General features: G+C 40.5%; 1 protein-coding gene across 1 annotated transcript; it reads left to right on the top strand.

Moving 5' to 3' along the window:
• Nucleotides 1-267: 267 nt before the first annotated feature.
• On the top strand, nucleotides 268-15,233 carry IER3IP1 (immediate early response 3 interacting protein 1). Its single transcript, XM_079942693.1, has 3 exons — nucleotides 268-432; nucleotides 11,516-11,617; nucleotides 12,491-15,233. Exons 1-3 carry the CDS (start codon nucleotides 342-344, stop codon nucleotides 12,544-12,546), a joined length of 249 nt encoding a protein of 82 aa, XP_079798819.1. The 5' UTR covers nucleotides 268-341; the 3' UTR covers nucleotides 12,547-15,233.
• The last annotated feature ends 1,321 nt before the right edge of the window (nucleotides 15,234-16,554 follow it).

Consider the following 16,554-nt stretch of genomic DNA (forward strand, 5'->3'; position numbering starts at 1 on the left):
ATTTCAACTTGTAATCAACATTTTAAAATTATTGGGAGATTTTACGTTCTTGTTTTCGTCCTATGTATTTTACATTTACAACACCTCAGTTCGGGCCAGCCACAATTCAAGGGTTCGGTACTTCTGGCTGCTGCATTGGACAGCGCAGCTCTACAGGCCTTGCTGATGTGAGCGTGGGGCGGGTCTTAGTCAGAAGGAGGCGGGTCTTAGTCAGATGCGAGCGGAGCTTCTCAGAACGCGTTTTGGGCCTCGTCGGCTGCCGTAAGAAGTGCCGGCCGTGGCGGCGCCACGTTCCCTGTCGCGGAGGGAAGCGGATCGGTTGGGCCTCGGGGCGGTTGGCCATGGCCTTTACGCTGTACTCGCTGCTGCAGGCGGCCCTGCTGTGCGTCAATGCCATCGCCGTGCTGCACGAGGAGCGATTCCTCAAGAACAGTGAGTGGGGCCGCGGGGGCGGGCCGAGGGGGCGGCAGCGAGCTCCGGGGGCGCGGACCCGAGTCGGGCCGCGTGAGTGGACCATTTGGGCCGGGACAGACGGGCGGCCGAGGGCTCGCCTCTTGGGTGGGGAAGCCGAGCCACTTTTGTCTCACCAGTGGAGTGAAGATTGTTCAGTGGGGTGAAGATTGTTCAACAGACGCCCATTGTGTGTCGGACCCTGCGTTTCGGGATGGGGGGAGGCGGGGATGAGCCAGGAAACGCCCCTGCCTGCGTCCAGTTTAGGTTAGGAATTTAGTACCCTTCTCTGTGACCGCTTTTAATTGTCAAAAACCTGGGGTGTGAGTTTTCAGTGAACGAGGGAGGGGCGTGGCTCATTTTGGAGCGTAGGTAGTCAGAAGAATGAACTGATGGAAGGCCGTAGGGGTTCCTGGGCTTTGGGGATAAGAGGAAAGGGGACGTGTTGGGGTTATCACGACATACAGTCATCCATGTTCCAAGAAAAGTTTATTCAGCACAGTTTATTGGGTGCCTAGGATGTGCCCGGCTAGAATCTGAGAATACAGAGAAGACAGAAGTTACGCCTACCGGGATCTCACAATCCAGCGACCTCTATGCCACCTGGGCAGACTGCTTTTTTCTGCATGAGGCACAATTACGGCAGGATACTGCGTGATGTGCATCACTTGTCACAGCGTACCAAATATGTCTGTGTAGATCACTGAAACTCAAACCCATGAGCAAGATTTATTGGTTTCATTTTTTCCTTCAGGAGAGATTTATTGAGCACATATTATGTGCCAGCTGAAACTGAGGTTAAAACAGTTGCCCTGCCCTCCTAATGAAAGTTAATCTAAATAAAAACTGAACAAGTACCAATAACAAGTATGCAGAATGTTACCAAACAGAAGTGCTGGGAGATACTAGCTTGTGAATCTTTGAGAGTTTGGAGGAAGTGTGTCTAACCCGAAATCAGATAAGTCAGTAAACATTAACTAGGTGAAGGGTCGGGAGGTGATGAGTAAGAGCTGGTGTGAAAATTGGTGTGGAAAGTTCGTAAGCAGGGCAGTAACATGACTTGATTTGTGTTATTTGCTGGTTACTGTGTGGAGAACAAACAGATCAGAAGTGTAGAAGAGTGGATGTGGAAAGCACCATTCCAAATAGGGCAAGTAGAGATGGTGGGTATAATATAAGTTGAATGGGTATAATAACAATAATGATACCTAACACTTAACACTTACCATGTGCCAGGATCTGTATCTAGTGCTTTCTACATATTAACTTGTGTGACCCTCACAACAACCCTATGAGACAAATACTGTTTTCATTCCTGCTTTACAGATGGGGACCAGAAACACAAAAGAGTTGGTAGCTTTCCAAAGATCACACAGCTAGAGAGCAGCAGAGTTAGGGTTCAGTTCAGGCAGTCTGACTCACGTTCATCTCTTCACCACTGTGCTATCCAGAAAAGTAGAAGGAATCACATTGTGGGTTGAATTGTATGCCCCTAAAAGATATATTAAAGTCCTAACCCTTGTTTCCTTTTTTGGAAATAACGTCTTTGCAGGTGAAATTAAGTTAAGATGAGGTCACACTGGAAAAGGATAGACCCTACGTGCAATGAGGTGTCCCTATGGGGAGAGAGAGATACAGAGACACACAGACACAGGGGGAAGAAGGCCATGTGACAACAGAGGCAGAGATGAGTGGTGCATCTGCAATCCAGAGAATGCCAAGGATTGCCAATAACTACCAGAAGCTAGGAGAGAGGCATAGACATTATCCCAAGAGCCCCGAAAAGGAACCAACTCTGCCAACCGCTTGGTTTTGGACTTCTGGCCTCCAGAACTGTGAAAAAATAAACTTTCATTGTGTTAAGCCACATAGTTTGTGGCACTTTGATATAATAGCCCTAGGAAACTAGTACAAATCAGAAGATATTTTAAACGTAGAAAAGATAGAATTTACTGTTTGGACATTGGGAATGAGGAGAGAGGAAAAAGTCAAAGATCTCTCTTGGTTTTCTGGTTTAAGCAACTGAGTGAAGGGTAGTAGCTTTACTGAGTTGGCACTGGTGGAAAATTGTGGGGGGTGGTGCAGGTAACAAGGTGAAGAGATAAAGAAGTTTCGCACATGCTGAGATTGAGATTTCTGTGAGATACGCCAAGTGGAAATATAGAATAGTCAGTTGGACTTAAGTCCATAGACCAGAAGCAAGAGCCAGAGTGGAGACTGAGATTTGAGTCTGTCAACCACAGATGATAAATTAAGCCATGTGAAGAGATGAAATTGTTCAGGGAAGGAATAGACTACAAAGGAGAATTTTGACCAGGACAGTCCTAAAATCTCTTCCAGTGTTTAATGTTCTGGTAATGATAGAAGAGCTGACAGGAGAAATTGATGAGTGAGCAAAACAGAGAGATAGGGAAATCTAGACAGTGGGATTTCACAGAGGCCAAGGAGTGTTTGAAGCAGGAGAGAGAATACAACAGTGGAATGTTCTGAGAAGCCAAGCAAGATAAGGACTGAAAAGTGTCCTGAGGATTCAGGGTAGTAGAGGTCATTGGTGATTCTGTAAGAGCAGTTACAACAGTGGGTAAAATCCACATTGGAATGGGGTGGAGCGAGTGGAAAGTCATAGAATGGAGACAGCACAATTATCCAAATGTATCACTGAGTTGGAGGAAATGAAATGGTAGGTGGAAGGGGATGCAGATATATGTTTTTTGTTTTTTTGGTTTTTTTTGCGGTACGTGGGCCTCTCACTGTTGTGGCCTCTCCCCCTGCGGAGCACAGGCTCCGGACGTGCAGGCTCAGCGGCCATGGCTCACGGGCCCAGCTGCTCCGCGGCACGTGGGATCCTCCCTGACTGGGGCACGAACCCGTGTCTCCTGCATCGGCAGGCAGACTCTCAACCACTGCGCCACCAGGGAAGCCCCAAAGATATGTTTTATGATTGTTTTGTTTTTTAGGTCTCAGCAGCGACAATGAGAACTGGTCAGGTCTCTTCAATAAGTCAATGCCATGAAATAAGTGGGGAGGAAGTGACCACTGAGGCAAATATACAAAATATAAAAAAGACAAAAAGAGAGAGATGTAGGGAGATATTCATATGCAGCATGTGGACCTTGATTGAATTCTAGTTCAAACATATCAGCTGTAAAAAATATTTTGGGGGGCTTCCCTGGTGGCGCAGTGGTTGAGAATCTGCCTGCCAATGCAGGGGACCCGGGTTCGAGCCCTGGTCTGGGAAGATCCCACATGTCGCGGAGCAACTAGCCCCGTGAGCCACAATTACTGAGCCTGAGTGTCTGGAGCCTGTGCTCCACAACAAGAGAGGCCGAGACAGTGAGAGGCCCGTGCACCGCGATGAGTGGCCCCCACTTGCCCCAACTAGAGAAAGCCCTCGCGTAGAAACGAAGAGCCAACACAGCCATAAATAAATAAATTAATTAATTAAAAAAAATATTTTGGTAACATTTGAAGAAATTTGAGTATGGAGTAGATACTAGATGATATTAAGGAATCACTGTACATCTTGTTAGTGTGATAAAAATGCATACTGAAATATTTCAGTACCAGTAATTTATTTTTAAAGTAATCAAGCAGAAAGAAAGATGAAGCATGTAGGCAAAAAATCAATAATTATTAAATCTGAGTGATAAGTATGTTTTAAAACTTTCATAATTAAAGGTTAGAAAAGGAATTGCTAAGGGAAAAGATCTAGTAATGCGAGAAAAATAAAAGGTACCGGAGAGAAAAGAGGTAATTGATAACTCAAGGATTCTGAGAAGGTGGATAGGGATGGGTCCAAAGGCACAGATGGAGGAGATGGCATTAAGTGGGAGGTGGGATACTTTCTTCATTGAAAAAGGAGGAAGGATTAGCTGGAGAAGGAGGAGGTTCCCAAATTTGGTGGCAGGAAGTTTTTCTTCATTCCTTATAACAAATAGGCCAGCCACCGTGAGCTAGGTGGAAAAGATGTAGCAGTGAGCATAACACAGTATCTTTGTTCTCATATCTTAGAGTCTAATTATACAGATACTTGAGTCTAAGATAAATGCTTTGAAGGAAGAGAACTGGGTGAGACCATGGGAATATAACCTCCTGGTTGAATCAGAACAGCATCACTTCTTAAGGAAATAGCATTTAAAGCTAAGTCCTGGAATAGGAATAGGAATTAGCCTATTTTTAGGTACCTTTAAGGCTTCAAAGTAGAGATATCATGTAGGCATTTGCATATACAGGTCTGGTGCCCAGAAGGGAGGAGGTCTGGGAAGGATTTACACGTGGGGATTTTTGGTGTTGGCTGGTAATTTGAAACCATTGGAATGAAGTCTATTTCTCAGAGGGAGAAGAGGTTCAAGGATTGAGTCCTGAGATTACTCATTCCTGTCAGGGTTCTTGGTTGCAAGCAATAGAAGCTGACTCTGCCTGATTAAACAGAAAGAAATTTACTAAAAGGTTGTTGGACAATAGAACAATGGAGCAGAGTGGAGAATCCAAATACAGACACATATTTATATGGACACTTAATTTATGATAAAGTTAACAGTAGAGTGTGATAGAAAGGATGGTCCTTCAATAAATGATTCTAGGTTAACTGGATATTCAAAAAGAAATAAGTGAATCTTGACCGTCTGTCTCTGGCTAAACACATAAGCCAATTGCAAGAGCATTGTAGATCTAAATGAGAAAGGTAAAACAAAGCTAGAAGGAAACAAACTTTTTCTGAAAGGGCCATATTATAAAAATAGTAGGCTTGGGCTTCCCTGGTGGCGCAGTGGTTGAGAGTCTGCCTGCCATTGCAGGGGACACGGGTTCGTGCCCCGGTCTGGGAAGATCCCACATGGCACGGAGCGGCTGGGCCCGTGAGCCATGGCCACTGAGCCTGCACATCCGGAGCCTGTGCTCCGCAACGGGAGAGGCCACAACAGTGAGAGGCCCGCATACCGAAAAATAAAAAAGTAGGCTTTTGCAGGCCAGGTGACAGAACTGAGGCTATTAAGCGGGTATCTATATAACCATTTATAAATGTGAGACATCATTCTTTTCTCTCCCAGCTTTGAGATCTAATTGACAAATAACATTGTCTAAGTTTAAGATGTACATGTGATGATTTGATACACGTATATATTGCAAAATGCTTACCACAGTAAGGCTGGTTAGCATATCCTTCACCTCACATAATTATCATTTTGTTGTTAATGTTGTTGTGGTGAGAACATTTAAGATTTACTCTCAGAGCAACTTACAAGTAAACAGTGTTGGATCACCATGCTGTACAGTAGATCCCCAGAGCTTATTCATCTAATAACTGAAAATTAGTGCCTTTTGACCAACATCTCCCCATTTCCCCTACCACTCCACTCCTGGCAACCACCATACTACTCTCACTTTCTATGAGTTTGATGGTTTTAGATCCCACGTATAAGTGAGATAAATACGGTACTTGTCTTCCTCTGAGTTATTTCACTTAGCATAATGTCCTCAAGGTCCATCTGTGTTGTCACATATGGCAGGTTTTCCTTGTTTATGGCTGAATAATATTTCATTATATATGTACACAACATTTTCTTTATCCATTCATCTGTCACTGGACACTTAGATTGTTTCCATGTCTTGGATATTGTGAATAGTGCTGAAGTGAACATGGGAGTGCAAATATCTCCTCGAGATAATGACTTCATCTCTTTTGGAAAAGTACCCAGAAATGGGATTGCTGGATCATATAGCAGTTCTATTATATTTTAAATTTTTTGAGGAACCTCCATACTGCTTTCCATAGTGGCTGTACTAATTTACATTCCTGTCAACAGTGCACAAAGGTTCCCTTTTTTCACATCCTTGCCAGCATTTATTGTCTCTTGTCTTTTTGGTAATAGTCATTCTAACAAGTGTGACGTGATATTTCATTGTGGCTTTGATTTACATTTTTCTGATGAATAGTGATGTTGAGCACCTTTTCGTGTACTTGTTGGCCATTTTTATTTCTTCTTTGGAAAAATACCTAATCAAGTTCTCTGCCCAGTTTTAATCAAATTATTTGGAAATGCAATTATTAATGGAAAGCACCTCCACAATGGTAGTGTGAGAACCTCCACTGGACCCTCTTTCCAATAAAACAACTATAACTAGTGAAAATTATTTTAAAAACGAACATTTGAAGTCTCTGGGAACTGTCATAAGAGTGTACAACAAATGAAGAAACTTTTTTTTTTCCCCCAAGAAAATCTATTAAAGCTCAGTAAGAGCAGTGAGAATCTCTGGCATTTGGGCCACAACCAGCTCTTCCTTCTCTCCAACACACACACACACACACGAAGCAAATGATAAAGATTACAGTGAAAATTAATGGAATACAGAGTAGAAAAACAATAGAATTAACAAAACTAAAAGCTAGTTCTTTCAGAAGATCAACAGAATCGGCAAACATTTAGCTAGACCAAGAAAAAAGGAAAGGAGACTCAAATTACTAAAATAATGCCTGTGATGACCTTGATTTACTTCATTTCTTTGACTGGCTAACTCTTCAGCCTATCCTTTAAGGCCTACTTCTGGCATTTGCCTTTCCCAGAAACCATCTCTGACCCATTTTGTGGGTAATATACCACTGCAGTTTCTTTTCTGTCTCCTCCAGTAGACTGACAACAAGGGTCCTTTCATCTTTACAATTCATTCCATCAGTCAATGAATGTTTTCTAAATAACTTTATGTTCCCATTGTCATATTCTTGTGATTCTTGACCTGAGAGCTATTATATTTATACACATAGGTTAGCCATTATCTTGGCAGTAGTGCAGAGAACGTGTTGTTTCTTTTAGTGCTCCACAATGATGCTTTATGTACAAGAAAAAAATCATATAGTGGATTTATCTATTTATTTATCTATTTATTTATTTTTGGCTGCGTTGGGTCTTTGTTGCTCTGCGTGGGCTTTCTCTAGTTGCGGCGAGCGGGGGCTTCTCATTGTGGTGGCTTCTCTTGTTGTAAAGCATGGGCTCTAGGTGTGGTGTGGGCTTCAGTAGTTGTGGCATGCAGGCTCAGTACTTATGGCTCGCGGGCTTAGTAGTTGTGGCTCACGGGCTCTAGAGCGCAGGCTCAGTAGTCGTGGCACACGGGCTTAGTTGCTCCGCGGCATGTGGGATCTTCCCAGACCAGGGCTCGAACCCGTGTCCCCTGCATTGGCAGGTGGATTTGTAACCACTGCACCACCAGGGAAGTCCCACTCCTTTTTTATGTCCCCTTTTTTTATGGCATCTTGTTCTCTGGGGTTTATAGCTACAGTAGTTGTTCTCTCTCTAAGGATGTTTGTTTTTTTAAAAAATGAACTCCTACTTCTTGCATTGTCTCTTCCTCAAAGTCTTCTTTTCTGGTTTTGTTCTGTCTTTCCACGTTAAGAATTGTTCCCTCTTGACTGTCAGTTCATTCTAAAGAGTAAAGCACTGAGAGGCTCTTAGGAAGCTCTGTGTATGTGGTTGGGATTTGCTCACCAGTGGGCCTCTCTGTAAGTTCGCTGTCTCATTAAAGCCCTGAGTATGTCAGTATCTGAAGTCTTCTTGGGCAGCTGGTCAATTTCCAGAGTAATTTTACAACTTCCTGTCTGCAGAATATAAGTGTTCTTATTTCCAGGCTTATGTGAGACACAAGCAAGGAAAGTGGGCAGGAGTTTGACACTTGGTTTGCAGACTTTAATTCAATCCACCCTCCCTAGATGTCCCCAGGTCCAGAGCTTCCATGCTTCAGTCTCTGCTGAGAGTAAACCTCCTGTCTTCTGAGGGTGTAAGAGAGGGAAATTCTTCCTATCAGTTCAGTTTAGGGAAGGGGATGGGATGGGAGGGGAAGGAGGAGCGGCGCTAACTGCTCTTGTGGAGACTTTTCAATTAGTCCTCCAGTGTCTCAGCTTTGTTGCCCTCACTGGCATTTTGAAGTTTCTTTCAAGTTTCCAGGGTTCTCAGCACGATTCACCTCAGTTTTTTATTGTGTGCTCCCTGGATGTTTAGGTTTCACCCTTCTCTGTTAAGTCAGTTATTCTTCCCTTTATTTTTTATTTATTTATTTATTTATTTTTGTGGTACACGGGCCTCTCACTGTTGTGGCCTCTCCCATTGCAGAGCACAGGCTCCGGACACGCAGGCCCAGCGGCCATGGCTCACGGGCCCAGCCGCTCCGCGGCATGTGGGATCTTCCCGGACCGGGGCACATACCCGCATCCCCTGCATCGGCAGGCGGACTCCCAACCACTGCACCACCAGGGAAGCCCTAATGTCATTTTTAGTAGGGTTTCAGGAGAAAGCTAAGATAAAAGTGTGTATCCATTGATGGGGTTCAGGACGTGCTACCCCCAAATAAGGCACCGTGGCATGTTGAATATCTTAAGCTGAAGGAGTTAGAGAAAACACCAGAATCAGAGAGGTCACTCCGCCTTCCTCCCTCCCTGGCCCTTCTTTCTTGAAAGCAGGAGATAAATCTCCCGTGTGAAAGGTATCCTTCCTGTACCAGGAGGAAAGGAGACACTCTTATCACCAGAGACAGGGAATTTAGGGCCAGGAAGACTGTATAAACAGACATTATTGCATTTCCTACCTATAGGCCAAACCCCTTTGTTTTGTTAATTCTTCACAAATTTGTTCTTTTGTCTAAAAGGTAGAAAAACTTCCTGCTTTTTCCTGTTTGAAAAACTTCAGTTTTTCAGATCTTCATTTTCTTGTGAAGACTCCCGGGTACATGTAAAAACTTAATAAAATTTGTGTGCTTTTCTCCTGTGAATCTGTCTTTGTCAGTTTAATTTTCAGACATAGCCAGGGACCCTAAGAGGGTCAAGGAAAACTTTCTCCTTCGTTACAGTAACCAATATGTTTAACCAAAACCAGGCTGCTTTCTTATTGTGCAGAGTTGTTAAGTAGGTTTATATGAGTAAGACTAAACTGGTTTGGAAAATGATACGCCAGGTGGTGGTGGTCATTTTGTGTTTTATGTCCTTCTAGAGACACTATTATGAAATAGTTTTTACCACATTATAAGTAGTTAAAGGCTGGTACTACACCTTTGAACTTAGATTACAAAAAGAGGACTGCCATGTAGTGGAGAATGCTGATTGAGCTCCCTGGAAGAGTGAGACAGGTATGTGGGAGAAAGAACTTACAGTAGAACTTGTGATATGGTAAAAGTCAGCGTTGGAGAAACAGCGTAAGTGTATTTGCTTGTCGGAGACAGAAGTAGATGCAGAAGTAGGAAGCAAGATGCAGGTGTATCTTCTGAGATTGTTTTTATCTTGGAGAGATGTGTACATTTAATATTGGAGGATTTCTTCCTCCCTCCCGCAAAGCTACAATTGAATGATTGGTTACACTTCGTGTGCCTTTAAAATAAAGAAACATGTTTCTTTGGAAGTTTTATCTGCGATTCTAGGATTTACCTTATCTTTCTTTATTCCAAAATTAACTTGGTCTGCTATAAATTCAGTTTAATTCCACAAACATTTACTAAGTACTTGCTCTGGGTGGGGGAGAGGGGAAAGGTAAAGACAGACTAAATTAAGTTCCTGTCTTCCAGGAATTTATAATGTAACTTACAATCAGTAGTTACTGTTTGGGGAGCAAAGAGTAAGGTTTATTTTGACATAGGAGGGAATTAGAAAAGTCCCTGACATTGAAGTCAGATAAACCTAGATTCAGAAGCTGCCTTTAACATGTATAGCAATTAGTGGGTAATTGAGTAACCACTAGTTACTCGGAGAGTTGTAGTATGATACAAGGCTAGCATGTCAATTTAAGGAGTTTCTAACTTCACTCAGTAGGCAATGGGAATCATCACACATTGTGAGCTAGAAAGATCTGACACTTTAAGGGAGAAAGAAGTCGAGAGGAAATTGCAGAGGCATCTGTTGAGAGTCTGGCAAGAGATAGTAGAGGCTGTGGTATTAACCACTGTGATAGAAGTTGTGCTGCGGGAGCTCAAAAAAGAGTGACAGCCCTGTGGATGGGGAAGGCTGTAAGCACAAGTGAGCTAGGCCTTGAAGGGTGAGTGGGAGTGAAAACACATCAGCTCTGCTGTGAACTTGAATTTTACATTAGTTTTATACCACAACATATCTCAGTGTTGATGTGACCAAAAAATTTAAAAAAAACAAGCAACCGTTATTTAACCTTTATTTCAACCAAGTAAAAGTTGATTAAACAAAGTGAAATCTTGTTACCTGATACATGGTTCTTTCATGTATAAAATAAAAACTTGTTCTGTCTTCAAGTTTAAGGGTTAACATGTCAGGAATTAATTAAGCCCTGTAGTTATATGAGAGTAAAAAAATACAGTCATGTGAGATATGAAAAGTGGACCTGAAATGAGGACAAGAGAAGGACGTTGCAGAAATGAGGACATGTAAGCCTCTAGAAGAATGCGTAAGGCAATAAAAAAAGAATTAGCAGATAAAGGTAAAGAAATAATGATTTATATTATCAGGAAAATGATAGAAGGTAAAAGACTCATTTACTGAAAATAAGTGGGGATAGGGTTAGATAATAGGCTAAATTCCTTACCTCAAAATTGAGAAATGAAGAGGAATGATCAAGTTAAAAAGATGTGCCTCTGTTGTCGGGTTAGAGCATGCTATGAAGGCGTAACCAAGCTGCGACCACGTTTACATTAACATTTCCCCAGGTGAACAGATAGTGAAGATCAGCTGCAACACTTTTATACTGATAATTACTTCGGGTTTTATGAATTCTGAATTGAGCTAATTATTCAACTTGACAATATGCTTTGGTTTTCAATTCTGACCTGAAAAATATTGTTTGTTAGTTTAGAAAAAGAGAAAGAAAACAATCAGGGTGTCACAACAGTCATCTTTACTGAATACAGTGCCATGGAAGAATTTATTAGACTGGTTTATTTTATAAAATCAAAATCGAAATTAAATGAGTTTGTGCTGCTTATCAAAAGTAAAAAATATACTCAAGTTTTTAAGTCATATAATTTATGTCTAACAAGGCTCAAAATCATCTTTAGAAGGTGACTAATGAGGGAGCAAGGTGAGTGCATAATAAATTTTATCACAGCTAATCATCTTTATATTATGCAGTTGGCTGGGCAACAGACCAGGGAATTGGTGGATTTGGAGAAGAGCCAGGAATTAAATCTCAGCTAATGAACCTTATTCGATCTGTGAGAACTGTGATGAGAGGTAAGAAGAAAAACTAGTGGAACGCTCTTAATTTTGTGGTTTGATTTAAGTAGCAAAACTTCCAAGTGTGAATGCCATTTTTGTAGTGGGAACTTTTTTCTATAATATTTAACTTGGCTTTACTGCTTAAAAGTTACTAGTTTCTTTCCTAGCTTGCCTCTTATTTTTATCTAAGCCACTTGATGTAATGGAATGCTCAGTGATGTAATATTTGTATGCTACCTGTATGTCACCTCTCAGAGTTGAAAGACAACGGTGTTCTTACCTTTTAGAAATTCTTTTGCTTCTAAGTAGAGAAGTCATCTGAGTCCTGTAAGACTTTCAAGAGAAAAATACAGGTCCCATTATCTGCTATTTTTATTAGAAAATATTTTAGAGCAACTGAAGAATTCAAAACCTTTTATTTAAAACCATTAAAATTAGGGTCTCTCTCTCTCTGTCTCTGTTAGCTGATTTCATCACAGCTTTGGGTAGAATGATAAGTTTCATTCTTAATTTAGTGATGAAGCAACAGAATCTTCTTTGCACTGTATCTCTACTGTCAGTTGTCACTGGCAGCCATGTGGGTCTACTTCTGCCTGGGTCCAGTATGCTTTTGTGTTCCCAGAGCTGCACCAGCACTATCCACAGATGACTTTATATTGATCTTGTACCAGTGTGACCCTTATCCCCAGTCACACAAGCCCACTTTACAATAAGTTTTGGATTTTATGATCTAATGCATGTTTGAATGTTACTTTGTTATAAGGATTTGCAATGTGATTCTGATGACATACTGTATTTCCATCCTTCCTGGATGCTAGTAAAACTATGTCTTCATTTTTTTCTGATTTTTTTTAGTAATAAAAAACTTTTGTTTTTTTTTCTTTGCAGTGCCATTGATAATAGTAAACTCAATTGCGATTATATTACTTTTACTATTTGGGTGAAGATCAATGGGGGAAATGGAGACTCAGGAGAAGAGCTGCCAGCAGAAGTTATTACTTCAGTCTTTATTGGAACATACGTATCTTAGCTGGCTGACCTTGGACTTGACAAAAATGTAAACCTGCCAATAAAACCAGAGTCCCTATTTATCTGATTTTTTTAAATGTTGCACTTATAGTTTTATTGCAAAAAGATCAGATCATCAGAGGCCAGATTGAAATACATTTGATTGCTGACTGCTGATAAAAGTTCATGCTATGGTAAAGATTGTTAAAAGGGTGCAGGACTGTCACTTCTGTGTTTTTAGAGGTTTCTTTCTTTGACTTCTCAGGGATGAATTTTTTTTTCAAAGTTCCTTGTGACTTAGCTATGATGTAAGAATGATTATCCTCCTAGATAAAATTTAAAGGATTTTTAAAATATAAAATGTTAGATAGGAAATTTGGATTATTTTATTTTGAACTCTTTGGTTAAATATTTTGTCTGTATACTGTCTCAGCTATGAAAAATTCAAATTCATAGTAACTATTGAAGAGCAATACTCTGATTTCTGGGAGAATTCTAACTTTGTAAGTCAGTTAGTCACATGATGATTGTGTTTTTAAGTTTTAAGTTCTTTTCATGCGTTTGTATTTTATTAATTGGCCTGAATGATGAGACCAGGTCAGTATCTACATATTTCCATAGGTAAAAAAAAAATCTGTATAGAAAAGTCTATGCCCTTTTTAACAATGACTTATTTTTTTAAATCAGCATAAATAGCAGCCTGCAGGAGCAATCCTAAACAATCACCACTAAACCATACTACGTAAGAAGACTATTGTGAAGCATTTACCTCCCCAAATTAGCACGTTTCCGTTTCTCGGAGTAGCACATTAAGGGGTGTGATTTGTAATTCTTCATTCTGTCAGTCAGTAGAGCATTCATGGTGGATAAATTGTCTTTTGTTTTTTTATGTCTTAGACCATCCCATATTTGCTTATCCCATAATACTGTTTTACGCAGAAAGATTAAAACAATGTAAATGATTTTTCTGGGAAGTATTAGTTATAATATTTTAAAGGGGGTGGAATGGAATCTTTGTCTATAGGAGAACATTTGTAAATAAAGTTCAATTTCCAAGTCAAACACTTGTTTTTGTTCTTCAGTATATAACCTGTCTGTTAATTAATTTCATTTTGTGTGCAACACATATATGTTCTTTGCTGTAAAATCATTGAGCACAGATTTAATGAAAGTAAACATTCACATTCCTTTTTTTTTTTCTTCAATGAATTAACAGAATTGCTGACATATATCAGGAAGACTCGCGAGCAATTTTGATTCTATGACTTAAGTTACTTCTAAAACTTTGGAGCAGGTATTGGATTCCTATTGGCCACGCCTGAGCTGGAGATGGAAGAGCGGAAGATCTCTGAGCAGGGGGGCCTTGCAGCTGAACCAAAGAAATGTACCAGGGATCCTAAGTTGATTACTTGGCTCATGGGAGTAACTAATGTATTTGGCACTTAAAGGCAATGTTCTTTTGGCCTTAGAAGGATCTGATGCACAAGTTCAAGTTTAAGCTGCTGAACAGATTGAAAAGTAGCAGTTAGTTGAGGGCACTCCTGTTTCTCCACAGGCAGTGAGCCATATAGAATTTTAAAAAGAAAGAAAAGAGAGACCTTGGCCTGATACCATTTTCATTAAGACATTACAACACACCTTTATATTCATTAATTGTCGGAATACTGTCCAAGTTCACACTCCAATTGAGAGCAGTCATATTAGGGCAGGAACAGAGTTTTCTGTAGCAAAGTGGTTCTGAGGAAAGTGCAGCATGGACATCAAAATATTTCATCTCTAAAGGACTCTTACACAGTTCTAGCTTTACTGTGCCTGAAGACAGGTCCGTAAGCTTTCACAGGTTAACCCTGGTTTATCCAGAGAAGTTGCAATTCAGTAACGATAGCATCTTGTTTTAGTAGATAGTAACTTAAGTGCCTGCCTGCCTGCCAACATCTTTCCCCTTAGCCATTATCAGGATTAACAATTTGTGATTATTCTGGACTCCAAATATCTGTGGTGTTAATGGTCCTGTGTATTCTGACCCTGTGTCTATATGCCTATGACCTGTGGTGAAGGCTCTTGGCTGTAGTGTGTACATACTCAAATTCATACCCTAGTCCTTAATCAAGTACAGTGGTTTTCAAACTTTGATTGTTAACAGAACTGGATTTTCAAAAGAATAGTAACATAGAAGTGTAATCATCCGATATCTAAAATAGATGGGAGCAGGTCCATATATCAGTTGAAGCGGGAATGGGACCCATAGGCCCACTGTTCAGCCTCCACCTCACTCTTAACAAGCTTCCTAAGGCACTTCCACGAAACCCTAAGCTTTCAAAAACATGGTTATGAAGTATCTTTTTTTAAAAAAATCCTTGCTTTAGGTAGAGTAGGCACGGTGATCTGTGCTCTATAGATATTTGCAATCACTTGTGTGTATATGTGTGTGTACTCATGAAATGACCTGAGACAAAGCAATACATCTGAGTAAAATAGGCAGGATATTGCTAGTATGCTAGCCAGAACCTTTTATCATATGACTTAAATAAACTTCTTAAGACCTCAGTTGTTTTTGGTTCCTTCCTCTGTAAAATTAGTCAATGACTGTTTTAGAACAGAAGTCTGCTCCAGATTATACATATATATATATATATATATATATATATATATATATATAATTTCCAGGTCACTGACCTTTGATCCTAGATCAAAGAGATGTTCTTCTGAAGTAAAATGTTTTTGGTGAAATAAATTACTTTCTTACTGACAGCTTCAAAGTTATTACCAATAATAAAATTTTGATACCAACCAAAATGGAAATCTTTTTTGCTAAAATTTTCCTTGGCCCCTGATTGGTCATTAGATGTCAGATATAGTGAAAACATCTGTGCAAGGACCTGGGACACACAGTGGGCAGTGTCCACCGATACTAATGATCAAGGTAAGTTATGGAATTCTACTCTTTTTGTTTTAGTTCTGATACTGTTTTCTTTACACCTCCGCTCCTCCTCTGGGTTCTTTTATTTATTTATTTACTTATTTATTTATTTATCCTCTGGGTTCTTTAACCCATCTTTTTCTTTCTAAAGTTCTCCTTCTGAGGTCCCATCCCATCTTTACTCATTTTGCCCTTTGGCAGGCAAAGCCATTTGAGTCTTTTGGTAAGGAGGAAGCCATTAGTCATGTTCCATCATTCCACATCACAGTGAATGACACCATACTACCCAATTGCCCAAACCTGGAACCTAATAATTATCTTGATGCCTTCTTCTCCCTTACCCTTAATCTAATTTACCACCAATTTCTCTTACCTCCTAAAGATTTCTTAAATTTGTTTTGTTTGCTTTGTTTCCACACTTTTTAGTTTAAGCATCTCTCTGTGGCCCTCCAATAGATTCTTATCTGGTCTCACACAGAGATTTAGTTACTCACATTTTGGCATCTCTCCCATCTGTTCTCCATATTGCAGCCAGAGTAAACATTTAGAAAAATGCATGTCTTAATATTACCCACCTTGGGTGGTGTTTTAATCTGGTCAAAGACAGCTCCTAATTCTGAAGGGGAAACTAGGATCAGTTTCGGTTTCCTTCAACCAAGTAGGCCCTCAAACAGAAAACTTAGACTTAGTAAATATAAGACGAAAACAACCTCCAGACCCAGTGAGGAGGAAAAGCAAAGGGTCCCTAGTCCAGGGACCAGGAAGTGTTATAGCTTACAACATGGCTGACTGCAGCAGCGGGCAGAGGGGATGTTGGTAAATGAGTCCCCAGTCAAGGGCAGATCAGCAGTTTTGTCAAGGGGTTCCATAGGTGTAAACTAGAGCCTGTATTCTATTATGTCAGACTGCTCCTGAAAGCTTTTCATTTCGTCATTTTCATATAGAGTGCATAGGATGACCGTCTCTGCACTCAAGGGGTTTAATTTATTTGGATCAAAGGGAGACAAGTGGAGACTCCCAACAT

This window comes from Stenella coeruleoalba, assembly GCF_951394435.1.
Source record: "Stenella coeruleoalba genome assembly, chromosome: 14".
Classification (NCBI taxonomy): Eukaryota; Metazoa; Chordata; class Mammalia; order Artiodactyla; family Delphinidae; genus Stenella; species Stenella coeruleoalba.

Coding starts and splice junctions, on each gene's coding strand:
- IER3IP1 (XM_079942693.1), top strand. CDS start 342: ATGGCCTTTACGCTGTACTCGCTGCTGCAGGCGGCCCTGCTGTGCGTC. Junction 433..11,515: donor GGAGCGATTCCTCAAGAACA/GTGAGTGGGGCC, acceptor TATATTATGCAG/TTGGCTGGGCAACAGACCAG. Junction 11,618..12,490: donor TGTGAGAACTGTGATGAGAG/GTAAGAAGAAAA, acceptor TTTTCTTTGCAG/TGCCATTGATAATAGTAAAC.